At 35.3% G+C, this 19529-nt stretch overlaps 1 protein-coding gene across 7 annotated transcripts in view; it reads left to right on the forward strand.

Annotated features, from left to right (window-relative positions):
* The window catches only part of GOSR1 (golgi SNAP receptor complex member 1), a 57600-nt gene that overhangs the window by 14388 nt on the left and 23683 nt on the right, over positions 1-19529 (forward strand). For all 7 annotated transcript variants that reach the window (XR_007413043.1, XR_004819147.2, XM_025476224.3 and 4 more), the window contains exons 5-6: positions 78-169; positions 3562-3636. Coding sequence is in view for 5 of the 7 variants with exons in the window: in XM_025476224.3 (XP_025332009.1) it covers positions 78-169; positions 3562-3636 (167 nt within the window). In the remaining 2 variants the exon portion in view is untranslated. The remainder of the gene's footprint in view (positions 1-77; positions 170-3561; positions 3637-19529) is intronic.

A 19529-nucleotide genomic window follows, 5' to 3' on the forward strand; every position in this document is an offset into this window, starting at 1 on the left:
TGACAGTATATAATTGGTTCAATAAGATGAAAACATATAAAGAGCTTATGTTGAGATTGGATATTGATTTATTGCAGGATTATACACATGAATTCCATAAAACCAAAGCAAACTTTATGGCAATACGGGAAAGGGAAAATTTGATGGGATCAGTACGAAAGGATATTGAGTAAGTTACCTTTTATGTTATTTTGTAGGATGTTGAAGCTCTCTGTGTTTCCCTTTCTGATAACAGTTACATATATATATATGTATCTCAGTAATTTTTATAGATATGTATATGTATAAATTTATATATATGTATGTATATGTGTATATATGTGTGTGTGTGTGTAAAGAAAGAAACTTTTATTTCTCTGGAATTTGAAATATCTGTTTTCCAGGTTTTATTCAAACTTCATAGCCATGTCAAATTATTTAAGAACTCCCAATGTTTTTATGCTAATCTCAGTCTATAACTTTAAAGATTTGTTCTTCCATCCATTTACCTTACGTTCAATAATGCAGTCTAGCATTTCATATGCACATTTAAATTTTTTTTCTCAGAGTGCCTGGGCAGCTCAGTCAATTGAGCATCCGACTCTTGATTTCTGCTCAGGTCATGATCTTGGGGTCATGGGATCAAGCCCCTATTGGGTTCCACACTTAGCAAGGAGTCTGCTTGTTCCTCTCCCTCTGCTTCTCCCCTCTCTCTCTTTCAAATAAATAAGTAAAATCTAAAAAATAAAAAATAAATAAAATATTTTTTACAATTGTAGATCTGTTGGGCAGCTAATTAAACGTGAAGACTTTCCACTTTTGGACCATCTATTGATGCTTATCATTGTCTCCCTTGTGATAATTTAACTATTTTTAAAGATTTTATTTATTTACTCATGAGAGACACAGAGAGAGGCAACACATAGGCAGAGGGAGAGTCAGGCGCCCTGCAGGAAGCCTGATTCAGTACTCAATCCCGGGACTCCAGGATCACAACCCGAGCCGAAGGCAGATGTTCAACTACTGAACCACCTAGGCATCCCTTGTGATAAATTTATGGTACTTATGTTTCATAAGTAATGATTATCTTATGTTTCATAAACATATCTATAGTATACATCACCATATCATAATCTGATACGTACCATGTATACTCTGAGAAATATTTTCCTAGAGATCCTTTATTTTGTTCGACAGTAAAATAGTTTTGCAACAGAAGTAATTTCATATTCATTTCATTCAGAATTTTTGCTCAAAACTAATCGAGGATTACCCAGCCATCAAAGTTATGTTCCTGTCCCCAAAAATTATCTTGGAAAGTTAATTTTTATTGTATGTTCTGTTTTTTTAATGTTTAGTCTTATGTACTTTGTGAAACATGTAGGAGTAAAAAAAAGCAACATTTTTGCCATAATTAGATAGATATTTTGTAATATTTATTGTTCTCAGGAACATGTAAGTCTTTTTTTTTTTTTTTTTGTAAGTCTTTTACTTAATACCTGTACAGACTATTCATGTACGTATTTTTAGGAATACATTGAGAACCGGTGTTGAGGCAAATTTGTGGGAATTGTTAGAATATAGCCCACTATAATAACTTGCTTTCTGAAAAATAATCATAAACATGTTCATCCATTCATTAAACTATTTTCTGATTACCAGCCATGAGTAAGACTCTTGATCAGTCATAGTAGAAGCTAGAAATGAAAAGACCAACTTAGCCCTCTAGGAGTTTATAATCTGGATACTAGAGAGGAGTAAGACATGTACTCAGGTTAATATAATGCAAAGCAGAATATGATTAGTAAGATGAGATATAGTAGTAATAACTGACATTTTAAGGTTCTTTGCAATTGTACACTACTTTTCCATATATTACCTCTTTTCTGGCTTCATATAGTTTTTTGGTATAGATAGAAATAATTAGTACTAGGCAGCCTGGGTGGCTCAGCAGTTTAGCGCCGCCTTCAGCCCAGGGCCTGATCCTGGAGACCTGGGATCGAGTCCCACATCGGGCTCTCTGCATGGAGCCTGCTTCTCCCTCTGCCTGGGTCTCTGCCTCTCTCTCTCTCTCTCTCTCTCTCTCTCTCCCCCCCTGTGTCTCTTCCTCCCTTCCTCTCTCTCTCTCTCTCTCTCTGTGTCTCTCATGAAATTATTAGTACTAAATTATAAAACTAGGTATTAAGAGACTTGTCAAAGGTTAACTGGCAAAAAAAAAAAAAAAAAAAAAGGTTAACTGGCTAATAATAAATGATGCCAGTATAGATTTAAATCTAAATCACCTGTCTTCAGGGCCCCTGGCTGGCTCGGTTGGAGGAGTGCATGGCTCTTGATCTCTGGGTTGTGAGTTTGAGCTCCATGTTGGATGTGGCAATTACTTTAAAAAAAGAAGAAGAAGAATCGTCTGTCTTGCAAGTTCTATGCGTTTTTGGTTATCTCATGATGCTTTTCCTGGGGTTTCTTTCCTTCTCTGCTTTGCAAATTAGCACTGCCTCTTAGCAAGCAGTTCGGTTTTATCAGCATGGCCCTCTTTTGTCTTCCTATATGTGCCGTTTCTTGAATTTTTTTTAAAGCTTTCATTTATTTTTTTGAAAAAATGAACAAGCAAGAGCACAAGCAGAGGGGAGAGGCAGAAGCAGACTCCCAACCAAGCAGGGAGCCTGATGCAGGGCTCAATCCCAGGATCCTGGAACCTTGACCTGAGCCAAAGGCAGACGCTTAACCAACTGAACCACCCAGGTGCCTCAGTTTCATGAATTTTGCATTTAGTTTTTGTAATTTTAACATGAGTAAAGAGCAGAAACATGAGTGTTGATAGTAATGATAAAAATTATTTTCTTGTAAATTTTAGTGCATTTACAGCCAAGACAAATGCCAGAATTGGCAGATCTCAAGCTTCATTTTAGCTCCATAGGCTTTAGCTGATAGACTACATATACCATTGTGAAGGAAAACATTCTATAGCAGTAGCTTCCTACCCCATATGCTGTGTAGTAACCAGTTAAAATTTTATCTCCATTTGGAGAAAATTAAGAGACAATAATATAAAAAGATAATAACAGCAATAGTAGACAGAGGAAAAGATTTTTGTTTGTTTAAAATGTTGGATTAAAAAAAATAAATAAATAAATAAAAAATAAAATGTTGGATTAGGGGGATCCCTGGGTGGCTCAGCAGTTTAGCGCGCCTGCCTTTGGCCCAGGGCGGGATCCTGGGGTCCCGGGATCGAGTCCCGTGTCGGGCTCCTGGCATGGAGCCTGCTTCTCCCTCTGCCTGTGTCTCTGCCTCTCTCTCTCTCTCTCTCTGTCTATCATGAATAAATAAATCTTTAAAAAAATAATAAAAAAAATAAAATAAAATGTTGGATTATTTTGGTAAAAAATAAACACTTAGCCCTAAATTAGAGAGGCAATTATATTTTTCTATTTATTATGGATATCATTTTTAGAAGATGAAAATGAATTTTAACTGTTCACTCAAAACAATAGGCTCAATTTATCTACTTTGGATATTACTGGAGTCGATCACTTCTATTTTGCAATATCTGCCAAAAATGTTCTTAAATTTTCTGTTTTATTCTAGGTCATATAAAAGTGGATCTGGAGTAAACAACAGAAGAACTGAACTATTTTTGAAAGAACATGACCACCTTCGAAAGTAGGTATTATTGTATACATACATGCCATGTAGCTTCTCATGCTTACAAATTCCTTTGTTGATGTAACAAACGTTTTGTGGTGTTTTTTATAGCAAGTGCTTTATCAGTGCTGATTCATTTAATTCTCCTAAGAACCCTATTTGGTAGAAATGGAATTGTAACTTTTCTAGCTGTTAATTAGGAAAGATACTATGCTATGGAATATCCAAAATCTGCATTCACATCACTTAGTTTTTACTTTTATCTTTTTATCCTTAATGTTCTTTTCTTTAGCAAGTCAATCCATCTAATATATTTGTTTGGTGCTGTTGATTAGTAGTAATGATAGTAGTAATGATGCTGATAATAACTTATGTTTTAATGCCCTGTTACCACTTATATAAGCCAAGAAGCTTTATTTTTTTTTTTAATTTTTATTTATTTATGATAGTCACAGAGAGAGAGAGAGAGGCAGAGACACAGGCAGAGGGAGAAGCAGGCTCCATGCACCGGGAGCCTGACGTGGGATTCGATCCCGGGTCTCCAGGATCACGCCCTGGGCCAAAGGCAGGCGCTAAACCACTGCGCCACCCAGGGATCCCCCAAGAAGCTTTATAAAGAGTAACAGGCCATAGGTCAGATCCAAAGAAAATATCTTATTATCTAAGAATTCAGAAGAAAAGCCTAAAAATGAACTCTGTATGTTTTAAAAACAAGTCACCATATTCTATCCCTTTTTCATGTATGTTTTTCTCTGCAAGCTACTGGTTTCTTTAATATTTTCTCTGCATTTTTTTGTAGAACTTAGAGGTCAGAAAGTTACTCCTCTCTGAGCTTAGCCTCTAAGCCCTTGAGCAGCTAGTATCCACAGTAATTAAATGTTACAAATTATGTTGATATTTGCTGCTAAATGTCATAAATTAGTCATGTCTGAAGGATCTTAATGTACTTTTCAATTTATTTTTCTTTAAAGATCACCACTTTAAATATAAGCTGGTGAAATCAGAACATGGAAAAAGACCTTTTTAGAAGTCTGGGTTCTTGTAGTGTTGGATATAGTTCTTAGTGTCCTTTCTTAATCTGTTGAATGTTATTGATTGGCACAAGGGGGCAGTCTTTCCTAGAGTATGTTTAGTTTATAGTTACTCCTAGCTTTGGTAGTTCTTTTTGTATTTGATGAAAACCACCATTTTGCGTTACATCCAAAACTATATTAATACATTCTTTAGTTACAGAGTAGATTTGAGGGATAAGACACTCGAGTAGCACAAAGTAAAGGTTAAAATTGCATCAGTGTTTCTGTATTTATTGCTTCAAAAAGATGTTAAAAAGTTAGAAATGAGGGTGCCTGGGTGGCTCAGTTAAGCGTCTGCCTTCGGACCCAGGTCATAGTCCTGAGGTCCTGGAATTGAGCCCCATGTCAGGCTCCCTTCTCCATCTCCTTCTGCTGCTCCCCCTGCTTGTGCTCTCTCCCTGTCAAATAAATAAATAAAATCTTAAAAAAAAAAAAAAAGAAAGAAATGCTGTAGTTGAATTACATTAAGAATAATTTGTTGCTGTAGTATACCAGAGTAATGATATAAATTAATATTGTTTATTTCCAGTAATTTCCAAACACTTTTTCTATAAATTATATATGAAAATTTGCAGTTTTGCCTTCATTTTGACAATTCAAAGAAAACCCTTCAGGAGTTTTATATTGTTCATTTTACAGGAAAAAAAATATATCAGTTCAGGAGCATATAACAAATAATTTAGGGTTATAAAAATGATGAGAAGATTGGAAATCAAAAGGTGTTTTCCATTTTTCTCAGTTTTACATATGATATACTTTATATATACTCCTTTCAGTATTTTTGTGAAAAAGTTTATATGTGCTCATTCTGTACAGAGAGAAGCAGGCCAGATGAGTTGTATGGAATATGAGCTTCTGATGAATTAGGGAAGTTGTTGGGACTTCTGGGTGGCTCAGCAGTTGAGCGTCTGCCTTTGGCTCAGGGTGTGATCCTGGAGTTCCAGGATTGGGTCCTGCATCGGGCTCCCTGCATGGAGCCTGCTTCTCCCTCTGCCTATGTCTCTGCCCCCACCCCTCTCTCTCTCTCTGTCTCTCTGTCTCTGTCTCTCATAAATAAATAAATCTTCAAAAAAAAAAAAAAAAAGAAGAAGAATAATTAGGGAAGTTGTTGAGACCAAAAGCAAGGGCTCAGTCATTGCTCTCAACATTGGAACACAGATTCCAAATACATTTTGGGAAAATCAATCTTTTGTGGGTAAATTATAAATATTTGTTAGGTAATAACATAAAATCATAGATGATCGGTGTACAAATAATATGGAAAACTTTTTCTGTTTTTTCAGTGTCATCTCTGTGTCATTGGCTAAGTCCTTTAGGGAAGAATTGGCAAGGTCTTTTCAGAACTTTTTCCTTACAGAAGCTAGAAGTGCTCTTTATAATAAAAGTTCTCAGAGTAGAAAGTATGAATAACACAAAAAAGACAATTCAAATCACTTGTTAGTACAGATTCTGTGACCATTTTTTACTGGTAGATTGGGAGCCTTTTTGCATGTTATTTGATAAATTATTGGTTTATTTTTGCATATATCTCATAATACAGACCAAGATGTAACCATTTCCCTAATGTTGGCTTTTTGGATTATATTCAGTTTTCATTATTATACATATTGAAGTCTTTTATTTCCTTATGATTCTTAGAATTGGAATATATTCATTTGTAAAGCTTTTGATATATTATCAAATTATCTTCTAAAGGTTCGCTAGAGTCTCATTAGTAGCATATATGTAAACATTCCCCAGTGCCTTCAGTAACACTGATATTTTGAATTTTTTTAATTTATATCAAGTTAGGCAAAAATTCTGCAGTAATAGACTTTTTTTTTTAATACAAGGGATACATTTTCATTAGAGAAAACATAGGTTAAGCAGCCAAACAAAAGCATAAAGTAGTAGTAGTTAAATTAGCCTAAAAGTGATTATAGAAACCTGTAGTGATTATAGATTATATAGTTCATTTGTAATTAATAGGCTAGATTTGCTACTAGGGTATTTTTTTGATATTTTTTATTTTGATATTTCATGAATAAAGATTTTTAATATCCAGTAACTCAGGTAACTAGTTTGATTTTGTACAGTAGCACTGGACTTTTTATGGCTAGAGAAGCAAATGTAGTTTTTTTTTTTTTTTTGCAAATGTAGATTTTTATTTGATTCTTCATAACATTTTTTATGGTAATGTACACTTCTATACTTGTTTCAAAAGTACATATTTTTGCCTTGAAAAAGAATAAAACATGTTTTAGAAATGAATGCCAAACTTAAAAAAAAAAACTAATTTTGTAATTGTTTTTACCAGTTCCCATTAATACATTTTATCTAAAAATAAATGTTGTTAGCTTGTAACAATTTATCTTATGAAAGCCAATAATTTCTCTTCCTGTGGATAAAGTAGCTTTCGTTTTTGACTTGTTATTCTCTGAGTCTGTTTTCAGTACATCAGTCAGAAGAAAATGCTGACTTTGAATTAGCGTCAAGCTTGTAGCTATTTGTTTTTTACTGGGCTGTAATGTAGATGTATTTCTATGAGCTCTTTGCTTGCTATTTAGATTGATTTCTCTTCCTTTAACCATTTTCTTTCATTGTTCTTTATATTTTCCTTTTTGAAAGAAGTATCTGAATTAGTTTTCTATTTTTAAAGTTCTTTTTTTCCTTTAAGAACTATTACCATTATGATGTCTCTCATCCTTTACTTTTAAAGGATATAGTTTTAACATATGTGTATTTTTGTATTAGTAGTCATTTCCTTTCTGTCACTGAATAATTTCCACTGTATGATATATCTTGGTGGATACGTAGGTTAATGTTTTAGTTTTGGACTATTATCAATAAAGCTGATATGACCACTCTTAGACAGTTTCATGTGGCTCTGTTTTCATTTCTCTTGAGTAATTACGTAGGAGTTGAATTATTGGATTATATGGCAAGAGTAAGTTTATGTTTCGTTTTATAGGAAACTGTCAGACATTAAGTGGTTTTATCATTTTTGCATTCCTGACAATCCTATATTGAACTTTCCAGTTACTTTAAATCCTTTCCAGCATTTGATAGTGTCAGTCCTCTTTTAGCTATTCTAATAGATGTGTAATTGTATCTCATTGTGGTTTTAATTTGCACTTCTCTATGACTAATGATAAACATCCTTTCAAGTGCTATATGCCACTTGTTTATCTTTAATGAAATGTCCATATATTTTGCACATTTTTTAATTGGGCTGTTTATCTTTTTACTATTGAGTTTTGTTTTGTTTTTTTCTACTACTGAGTTTTAAAAATTCTTTCTGTATCCTGGATACAAGTTCTTTCTCAGAGGTTTTGCAGATGTTTTCCTTGAGGCTCGGACTTTTTTCATTTTCATTATGAAAATTTTTTCATTTTCATTATGCTCTAAAAGAGCAGAGGTTTTACATTTTGATGAAGTCTAGTTGATCAGTTTTTCTTTTATGATTCATGTATTTTCAGACTGAAAAATCTTGACCAAAGTTTGCAAATATTTTGCCCTTTGTTTTCTAACAGAAGTTTTACAATCTTAGCATTTTTACTTCATTTTTGTATCTAGTGAGTTAAGGTCAAGATTCATTTATTTACCACATGAATATCCAGTTGTTTCAGGACTGTTTATTGAAAAGACTCTCCTTTCCCCCACTGAATTAATTGGCACCTTTTATTGAGAATTAATTAACCGTTTGTTAGTTGGTTTATTTCTGAACCCTATATTGTTCCATTGACCTATATAGGTCCATCTATTTTTTTTTAAGATTTTATTTATTTATTCATGAGAGACAGAGAGAGAGAGAGAGAGAGAGAGAGGCAGAGACACAGGCAGAGGGAGAAGCAGGCTCCATGCAGGGAGCCTGACGTGGGACTTGATCCCAGGTCTCCAAGATCACACCAGGGGCTGAAGGCGGCACTAAACCGCTAAGCAACCCAGGCTGTCCTATAGGTCCATCCTTAGGCCAGTAGCTGAACTGTTTTGATTACGTAGCTTTATTTTAAGTCTTGAAATAAGGTAATGCAGGTCTTCTAACTTTGCTCTGTATTTTCAGAATTGTTTGGCTCTTCTGAGTCCTTTTCATTACCATACAAATTTTACAACCAGCTTATAAAAAAAAAAAAAAAAAAAAACTTGCTGGTATTTTAAATAAGATTACATTGAATCTGCACAACCATTTGGGGAGAATTCCCATGGTAACAATAGCAAATCTTCCAATTCAGGACCGTGGTATGTTTTTCTATTTATTTAGGTCTCATTTTTTTTCTTGTAGCATTTTATGGTTTTCACCACACAGGTGAAATTATGTTGCACAAATTATGTTAAATTTGTTTTTAAATATTTCCTGTTTGGGGATGTGATTATAAATGGAATTTTAGGGGATCCCTGGGAGGCTTAGCGGTTTGGCGCCTGCCTTTGGCCCAGGGCGCGATGCTGGAGTCCTGGGATCGAGTCCCATATCGGGCTCCCGGCATGGAGCCTGCTTCTCCTTCTGCCTGTGTCTCTGCCTCTCTCTCTGTGTGTGTCTATCATAAATAAATAAATAAATCTTTAAAAAAAATAAATAAGTGGAATTTTTCATTTTCCAATTGTTTTGTCTGATACAGAAATATAATTGATTATTGTATATAACTTTTCATCCTATGACCTTATTAGTTTACTTATATTTATAGTAGTTTCTTGGTAAATCTTTTGGGATTTTCTATGTTTGTAATCATGTTATCTAAGAATTTAGTTTTCTTTCTTTCTTTCTAACCTGTGTTCCTTTTATCCCTTTCCTCATTGCACTGGGTCAAACCACCAACACAATGCTAAATGGAAGCGGTCAATGCAGATATTCTTGCCTTGCTTTGTATTTAGGGAGAAACATTTATCCTTTGATATTCAGAGAGTTTTTGTACATGCCCTTAATCAGGTTGCAAAAGAACCTTCCCTTCCTGATTTACCAAGGGTTACTTTTTTTGTTGGTTGGGTTTTTTTAGCTTTTTATTTTTTTATTTTTATTTTTTAATTATTTATTTATTTATGATAGTCACACAGAGAGAGAGAGGGAGGCAGAGACACAGGCAGAGGGAGAAGCAGGCTCCATGTACCGGGAGCCTGATGTGGGATTCGATCCCGGGTCTCCAGGATCACGCCCTGGGCCAAAGGTAGGCGCCAAACCGCTGCGCCACCCAGGGATCCCTTTTTTTAGCTTTTTATTTTGAAATTTTAGACTACAGAATAATTGCACAAATAGTACAGAGAATTTCTTCTACCCTTCACCCAGCTTTCCTAATGTTAATGTTTTATAGTACCTTAATACAATTATCAAATTCAGCAAATTATCATATAATAATATTAACTAAACTACAGACTTTATTCACCGATTCTTTCACTAATGTTCTTTTTATGTTCCAAGATTCAGTTCAGGCTCCTATGTTGTATTTAGGTGTCATGTCTCCTTAGTCTCCTCAGATCTGTGATAAAATTACCCAGCCTTAATTTGTCAAGAGAAGATGTCAGACAGACATACCCAAGTTAAGGGACATTGTACAAAAATAACTGACCACTACTCTTAAGTGTTCTGGTCTGACCTTACGCATTTTTGGCAAGAATACCATATGGTGATGTTGGGCCCTTCTTGGAGCATCATACCAGGGTGTATATCATGCCAGTATGTCTTATTGATAATATTAATCTAGATTGCTTAAAGTGGTGTCTGTCACATTTCTCTACTGTAAAATTGTTTCCCATTGTAATTAATAAATATATGGAAAGATGCTTTGAAATTCTGCAAATACCCTATTTCTCTGTGAACTTTTTCCGGTAGTTTTTTTTTTTTTTTTTAAGATTTTATTTATGTATTCATGAGAGACCCAGAAAGAGAGAGGCAGAAACACAGGCAGAGGGAGAAGCAGGCTCCACGCAGGGAGCCTGATGTGGGACTCTGATCCTGGAACTCCAGGATCACGCCCTGAGCCAAAGGCAGATGCTCAACTGCTGAGCCACCCAGGTGTCCCTTTTCCAGTAATTTTAGTATCCGTTAGTGAATCTTGCTTCCCCAGTTATTCCTGGGTTGTTTGTCTACTGGTGATTTTCTGTTTCCATCGGTCTGTACATTTATTTTTTTTTGAAGATTTTATTTATCTATTCATGAGAGAGACACACAGAGAGAGAGGCAGAGACACAGGCAGAGGGAGAAGCAGGCTCCATGCAAGGAGCTCGACATGGGACTCGATCCTGGGTCTCCAGTATCACACCTCAGGCTGCAGGCGGCGCTAAGCCGCTACGCCACCGGGGCCGCCAGTCTTTGTACATTTAATAGTTGAGATTCTCTAAGTACCCTTCTCCCTCATTGATTTTATTTTTTGTTTATCAGTGTAGACTCATGGATATTTATTTTATACTTTGGGTTATAATCTAACACCATCATTATTTTGTTGCTCAAATTGTTCCACCTTTAGCCATTGGGCATTCCTTCAGGTTAGCTTCTGTCATTTGACATGCCCCATCTTTTTTTTATCTTTCTTTATAATTTGTTACCACACAGTTTTCATGGCTCTTGTATTTTCCCTACCTCAGCCCTGGAATCAACCACTTCTCCAATCAGCATTAGTTCCTATTTTTGGAGAATGGTTCAGAAACTAAGACCTGGGTACTTATTGTGCTTATTGTCACTGGACTATTACTGCTTTTAGTCTCTCTCTTGCTAAAAGTTGTTGTCATGGTTGGGGTTGAATTTTTTATGTCTTGTTTTGCATCTACCGAGGTGATCAATTTTTTTCCCTTATTGCTGTAATATGGTGAATTGCATTGATTATTTTCAAACATTAAAGCAATCTTGATTCCTAGAATAAACTCCACTTTGTCATGATATATTTATTATCCTTTTGATATATTCCTGAATTTATTTTAAGGATTTTTGCATTATGCTTGTGAAGAATATCTTTAGTTTTCTTAAAATATCTTTGGCCCCATTAAATGAGTTGAGAAATGTCCCCTTTACTGTTTGCTGAAAGAATTTGTACAGGTTTGGTGTTATTCTTTCCTTAAATTAAGTTTGATGAAATTTACTAGTGAATCTGTTTCAGCCTGGAATTTTCTTTGTGGCAAGATTTTTAAACTACAAATGCAGTTTCTTTTGGAGATACTCCAAGACTCTTGGCTCTGAATTTCTCCCTGGGCTTGAGGGTGCAGGGGACTGGGAGGGTTACTGTGATTGGCCCAGCTGATCACAAATCCATCACTATGGCTAGTGGACTTAGAACATCTGTTAATCAGAAGAGAATGTGTCATATACAGAGCTCCAGAGAAGTTATTAGCCAACTTTCGCTTCAGTTGGATTTACTACACTCTCTTCTGTATTCCAAGCCATAAACATAGAAATAGTATGGTTAAACAAAATCTTTTCTTCTAGTGATTTTTTTTTAAAGATTTTATTTATTTATTCATGAGAGACACAGAGAGAGGCAGAGACATAGAGGGAGAAGCAGGCTCCCTGCAAGGAGCCCGATGTGGGACTTGATCCTGGGATGGGGATCATTGCCCCAAGCCAAAGGCAGATGCTCAACCACTGAGCCACCCAGGCGTCCCTTGAGGTGGACTTTTACTTTAATTTTCCATTCTAGGGGGATCCCTGGGTGGCTCAGCGGTTTGGCACCTGCCTTCGGCCCAGGGTGTGATTCTGGGGTCCTGGGATCGAGTTCTGCAACAGGCTCGCTGCAGGGGGCCTGCTTCTCCCTCTGCCTGTGTCTCTGCCTCTCTCTCTCTCTCTCTCTCTCTCTGTCTCGTGAATGGATAAGTAAAATCTTTACAAAAAAAAAAATTTCCATTCTGCCTTCCTCCATCCCCCACCACTACTGAATTATGAATTTTTTGTGGGCCTATGAAACGCTACATGATACAACCTACTGCCTAAATCTCCAACCTCCTCTCCATCCCTTCATCTATATCACTCTTTCCCTTTGTTTATTAGATACTAGATATGGTCTACGGCCATACCACCCTGAACGCACCCGATCTCGTCTGATCTAGATACTAGATATGCTGGCCTCTATTTACTTCTTTCCCAGAGATACTAAGCCTTTTCCCTTCTCAGCTTCTTTGTACTTCTAACTTGTTCTATCTGCTTAAAATATTCTTTTCTTAGCTTTTCATGTGGCTTATTCATTGACATCTTTAGTCTAAGGTCACTTGTCACTTCTTCAAAGAGGAGTTTCTGACTATATTATCTAAAATAGACCTTTTTTATCTCTAAGAAGGCACTCTTTTTTTTTTTTTTTTGGCTTCTCTTATAGCATTTATGAGAATCTGTAATAATTTGTTGGGCTTTTTATTTTTTATCATCAAGTGACTCCTTGAATGTAACTTTTGTAAAGGTAGGGACCTGATTAGTCTAGTCTGTTGGCAGTGTTGTGTCCCTAGTTCCTATTATATCATAGACACTTAATATTTATTTCTTGTTTAAATGAATGGATGTATGTAGATGTAAACAGAAGGTATTAATTTTGGTTTCATATACATGTATATGTAGGACACCTGTTTCCCATTATAGGAAACCTGTTTCATTCATTTACTTATTCCCCAAATATTTATTAAATACATACAATGTATAAGATATTGGTCCAGATGCTATATTTACATATGAAATTTGATTTTGAGAACTAAAGGGGATATTATTAAGGTGATAAATAATTAAAAGTCAAACTCTTCTATGGTATATACTAACAGTCTTTGGCAGATGCTTATCTCTCTTATTTATAGATAGAAACAAGATTCAGAAAGGACATAGGCTAAGGTTTCATAAAAATTCAAACCTGTATTTCCTAACCTGGTTCCATATTTGTCCCACATCATACTGCCTCCCTGTGACTTGCTTTTTTTTAAATTTTATTTTTCTTATTTTAGGGATTCAGCATGCATAATGCTATTAAGGTTTGAAAGATCAGTTGCTTTACATTTTTCTGAAAAGCAGGTGATGTGACCTCCCTGTGTCTTGTTTTTGGGGTGTTTTGGTTTTTTGTTTGTTTGTTTTGGTTTTGGTTTTGGTTTTTTGTTTTGTTTTGTTTTGTTTTTTGTAATGGGATTGTAGCTGTCCCTTTATGTTACATGATTTTTAGGAAGAATGGCTTAAGAGTTAAGGCATTTTACACAATTAAAAGCACTTAAAAAATCAAAAGAATTCATTTCACCTAACTTTTCAAATACAGGGCTGTTGTATAAAGCAAGTTACATTTAAATACACAGAATCAATTACAGTATTGAGAATATGTTTTGTTTTCATTCCATTGACTTCAGCAGATATGGTTTTTATTATCTGAGATGGTACATATACTTGTACACTTAGGTGTAAATATGTTCATGAGTAAGTAAAGAACTACTATATTGTCAGAGGCTTACCTTTTCTCTACTAACAATTTTTCTTATGACTTTTTTCTTAGCATATGTTTAGACTATTAATATTTTGAATTTTTTTAATTTATCAGACTTGTCATTTAGGTTAGATGATCGAGAGTTGTGGTTGTGGAAATATTTTACATAGGTGTTTTAAAAACAATGAAAATGGCTTCATTTTTTGTTTCATGATTTTAGCTAGATTTCTCGGAGGTCCCACAGCTAATTAAAGCTGGTGCTCTGTGTTGCTTCTGCAATACTACACTGCTTTTCTAAACCGATTTTTTTTTCCTATAAACTGCTAAGCCCTTACAGAAATGTAAGCTTTTACTGTTGCTATGATCATTATTCAGAATCTAACTTGATCCAAATTATACTGAAGAGAGAACCTTGTATCTTTTTGGACAATTAGTATGTACTCAATCTAAACCGATTTTTATGGTATCCACATCACACAGTTGCTAAGATAAATGCATGTAAAGAAGCTTTGTAAGGCATGTCTGTATGAAGCAAAACATAATGAGGGTTTTAGAGAGTAAGAAAAGCAAATACTAAAGATGAAAACCTTTTATGTGCATTGTTAATTTACATGCCTTAAATATAATTTGAAATACTTCTAATGTTAGGATCATCTTTGTGAAATTAAATTTTAATTGTGTTAATGGAGCATGACCATATTTGAAAAGTATAAGACATATGATCACCATAATTTAGTGACTTTTACAAGGAGTGGCTTTATTCCAAAAGTTTTTGGTGTAATCATATGTACATTTGTTGTGTAATAAATACCATATGACTCCAATTAAATGATGGTCAGATTACCCAGTCCCACGACCTGGGATCACGAACTGAGTCAAAGGCAGACTCTCAACCACTGAGCCACCCAGGTGCCCCTGCTTGTTATTATTTACTTGGTAACTACCTGAAATGGTTTATACACATACATACATACATATACTTTTATTTCTTTGTGAAACATCACTCCATGGAGAAAACACCATTATAAAGGTAATGCTAATGAAGTGATCCTACAAAAAGTGGTGCTCCTGGGACGCCTGTGCTCCAGGATCGAGTCCCACATTGGGCTCCCTGCAGGGAGCCTGCTTCTCCTTCTGCGTGTGTCTGTGCCTCTCTCTGTGTGTCTCTCATGAATAAGTAAATAAATCTTAAAAAAAAAAAAAAGTGGTGTTCCTAAGTAGAAAAATGAGAAGCTTATGGAAGAAGCTACATGTATTAGTAGTAGCCATAAATATGAGAATATGCAAAGATCTTGAGATATATCCCTTACCTATATTAGGGGTTTTCATATAATAGAGACTTGAATTTTTAACATATGAGGACTGATAGTATTTATTTCACTGTGTTATCTATCATTTCATTTATGGGATATTTTATTTTATTTTTTAAGATTTTATTTATTTATTCATGAGAGACACAGAGAGAGAGGCAGAGACACAGGCAGAGGGAGAAACAGGCTCCATGCAGGGAGCCCGATGTGGTACTCAATCCCGGGTCTCCAGGATCAGGCCCTGGGCTGAAGGCAGGCGCCAAACCGCTGAGCCACCCCGGGATCCCCCATTTATGGCATATTTTAAAATTACATGTTATTATTTTAAATTTAATTATTTTAAATGTAATTATTTTAAAATTACATGCCCCATTTGTCTCAGGTTGTGCAGTTGTCTTCCATATTGAAATAGATGACAAAGCAACTTAATAGAACTCTGAATAATACTTTTCTTATTTTCATATTCATGTGGTAGTATACAGTTTTATAAGGCAAAATAACCTAGTTTGGAGCTTTTATGCAGAACTCATTTTTCTTCCCTTGGAGCATATGGAAATCAAATCTATCTTCAGTCAGTACATGGCTTTGTTATACAGTAAAACAGAGTTGGAGATATTCTGCTGTAGTGAGGAATTTATCTTCCCAGATATGTTTGCACAATGTGACATATATATCCTCTGTCTGCCCCCGTTAACTATGATTGCTACTGTATTAATCTAACAAGTGTCTTGTTACTCATTTATTTAACAAGTATTAAATGAGTGTCTCCTGTGTGCTAGGTACTATACTAGGCTCTAGGGAGTCAAAGATGAATTAGACTCAGCCTCCACTCCTTGGGAATTCATTCTAGTTGGAGAAATAATAAACATAATTATGATATCTTATAAGATATATTCTTAAAGTATTAAATGAGACACCATTTCCAAAAAAAAACTTTGTAAGCTTTACAAATTTAAGATATTTTTCTTCCACTGCATAGTACAGTGTCTAATATATCCTAAATGCTTGTTTATTCATGAATGAATTGATAAAAAACAAAATAATGAAAGCATAATATTATTAAAAAAAAAGAATAATTAGTTCTGCCTGGGTGTATACATAATGGGAAAGGCTTCACAAAGGATGTGACTTTTGAGCTGGACTTTAAGATATAAGCAATTTATGTTGAGAATAAGGTAAAGGGATTCCAAGGCAAGAGAAAGACTAAAACATGAAAGCACTTTGAACTCTATCAACCGTGTATGTTTAGGTTTCTCACTCTGCCTGTGTCTTTGCCTCTCTCTCTCTGTGTCTCTCTCTCTGTCTCTCATGAATAAATAAATAAAATCTTTTTTAAAAAAATGAAAAAAGCTACAGATGGGAAGAAGATATTTGCAAAACACTTATCTGATGAAGGACTGTTACCCAAAATATACAAAGGACTCTTAAAATTCAACAATTATGGGACGCCTGGATGGCTCAGGGCATGATCCTGGAGTCCTGGGATCAAGTCCCACATCAGGCTCCGTGCATAGAGCCTGCTTCTCCCATTGCCTATATCTCTGCCTCTCTCTTTCTGTGTCTCTCATGAATAAATAAATAAAATCTTTTTTTAAAAAATTCAACAATTAAAAAGTAGGCAAAAGATCAGAACAGACAATTCATCTGAGATGATAAGCAGATGGCAAATAAGCATATGAAAATATATTCAGCATCATGTCATTAGGGAATTGCAAATTAAAACAATCAGATACCACTATATACCTATTAGAATGGCTAAAATCCAAAACACAGCATCAAATGTTGGCAGGGATGTGGAGCAGTAGGAACTCTCGCTGCTGGTGGAAATACAAAATGGTATAGCCACTTTGGGAGCCAGTTTGGCAGCTTCATTAAAATATTAAATGTAATCTAACCATATGGTCCAGCAGTCATGCTCCTGGGTATTATCTAAATGAATTGAAAACTTATGTCCAAACAAAAGCCTGCACACAAATGTTTACTCATAATTGCCAGAACTTGGAAGCACAGATAGAACAGTACATCCATACAATGGAATATTATTCAGTAATATAGGAGTAACCTAGCAAGCCCCAAAAGACATGGAGGAGCCATTAAATGCTCAAAAGAAGCCAGTCTGAAAAGGCCACATACTGTGTGTGTAATTCCAACTATAGCACAAAAGGCAAAACTATCAACAGTAGAAAGATGAGCTGTTGCCAAGGGTTCGGCGGGGGGCGGGGTGGGGGAGAAGAGGAAGAAGAGTAAGTAAGTAGGTGGAGCACATGGGCAGTGAAGCTATTCTGTATGACATTGTAATGATGGGTACATGACATTATGCATTTGTTAAAACCTGTAGAACAACACGAAAGAGTGAACCCTAATGTAAACTATGGATTTTATATAATAATGACCAATATTGGCTCATCAATTGTAATGTACCACACTAAAAGATATTGATAGGGGAAAATGGGTGTATGGGAACTCTACTTTCTGCTAAATATTTCTGTAAACCTAAAACTCTTCTAAAAAATAAGTCTATTGATTTTAAAGAACACACTGCTAATAATTTAGCTTTAACTTTTCTCTTTTTTTTTTCTCCCTAAATTAGAATTCTGAGTCTGATGCTTTACTCTTTGTCCTTAGGTAACTTCATGTAATTAGAAAACAAAATTTCTATGCCAAAGGAAATAAGGAAATAAGCCACCATATATAATGTTAATGGAATAGGGATTGCAAATAATTTATACTTTCATCCTTTTTTCTCTATTTCCCAGATGGTATCTATAAAATAAATATCTGTTTGCACTAAAACAGTTTTTTGTATCCTATTGCAGCTTAATTGTATTCACTTATCTATCTGTTTCAATAGATATATATATGCAGGGGCACCTGGGTGACTTGGTTGAATGTCCGATTCTTGGTTTCAGCTCAGGTCGTGACCTCAGGATCCTGAGATTGAGCCAGTGTCTATTTGAGATTCCTTCCCCCTCTCTCTCCCCCCCCATGCTCTTCCCCTGCTCCTGCTGTCTCTCTCTCTCTCTAAAAGAAATAAATAAAATCTTTTTAAAAAGAGAGTGTATACAAAAATAAATAAGACCTAGATCTTAAGGGTCTCTCTGTTTAACTACCAGTAAAAGACTGCATCACCACAGTGTTTGGTGTAAATGATATGATTGGTTGCAGTTTACAAAGGGATCAGTTTTATTTTTTTTAAATTTTTTTAAAGATTTTATTTATTCATGAGAGACACAGAGAGAGAGAGAGAGAGAGAGAGGCAGAGACACAGGCAGAGGGAGAAGCAGGCTCCATGCAGGGAGCCTGACATGGGACTCGATCCTGGGTCTCCAGGATCATGCCCTGGGCTCAGCTAAGCCGCTGAGCCACCAGCCTGCCCAAAGGGATCAGTTTTAAAATTGTTATTTTTGGGGATCCCTGGGTGGCTCAGCAGTTTAATGCCTACCTTTGGCCCAGGGCACGATCCTGGAGTCCCGGGATCGAGTCCTGTGTCGGGCTCCTGGCATGGAGTCTGCTTCTCCCTCCTCCTGTGTCTCTGCCTCTCTCTCTCTATGTCCATCATAAATAAATAAATCTTAAAATAAATAAATAAATTTAAAGAAATAAAATTATTTGTTATGCACTTGCTTATCTTCTTATTTACTTGTTTATTTGTTTACTATGTACTTAATAGAATAAAAGAGGATTCTAATTAGGTGTTATTTAAGTGATTTTGCCAAATTCTTATGTTTTGTTTTTTTTTTTTTTTGGTTTAAATTGCTTTAAAATATGTGCTTGAAATCCCATTTTTTCCCCCTGAAATTTGTGCCATTTTGCAGTGTGTGTGTTGGGGAAAATTAATTATTAAAAAGAATTGTTTAAATGTTGCTTTGGTGATTCCACTGTTCAATAATTGGTGATGAAATTTGACTCCTTGTTTTCACCTAATTTAAATTGGTCTTGAGAGAAACAGAAACTTGTTGCTTACAGACTCCAGATGACTTTATGGAATGCCTTTGAGCTGTTATGAAGTACTTGTTTAAGAAGGATAGTTCCACTTCATTGTATATATTATTCCCCAAAGGAAAGCAATTTTAAATTTGACTTTTACAATCTTTATGCCATCTTTATGGAACCACTCTGTTGTTGAATTGGTATCCACAATATCAAAAATGCTTGGAATGAATGGTGTCTCTTCAGGAGGGCTTAGG

The sequence above is a fragment of the Canis lupus genome, chromosome 9 (assembly GCF_003254725.2).
Source record: "Canis lupus dingo isolate Sandy chromosome 9, ASM325472v2, whole genome shotgun sequence".
In the NCBI taxonomy this organism is placed as follows: Eukaryota; Metazoa; Chordata; class Mammalia; order Carnivora; family Canidae; genus Canis; species Canis lupus.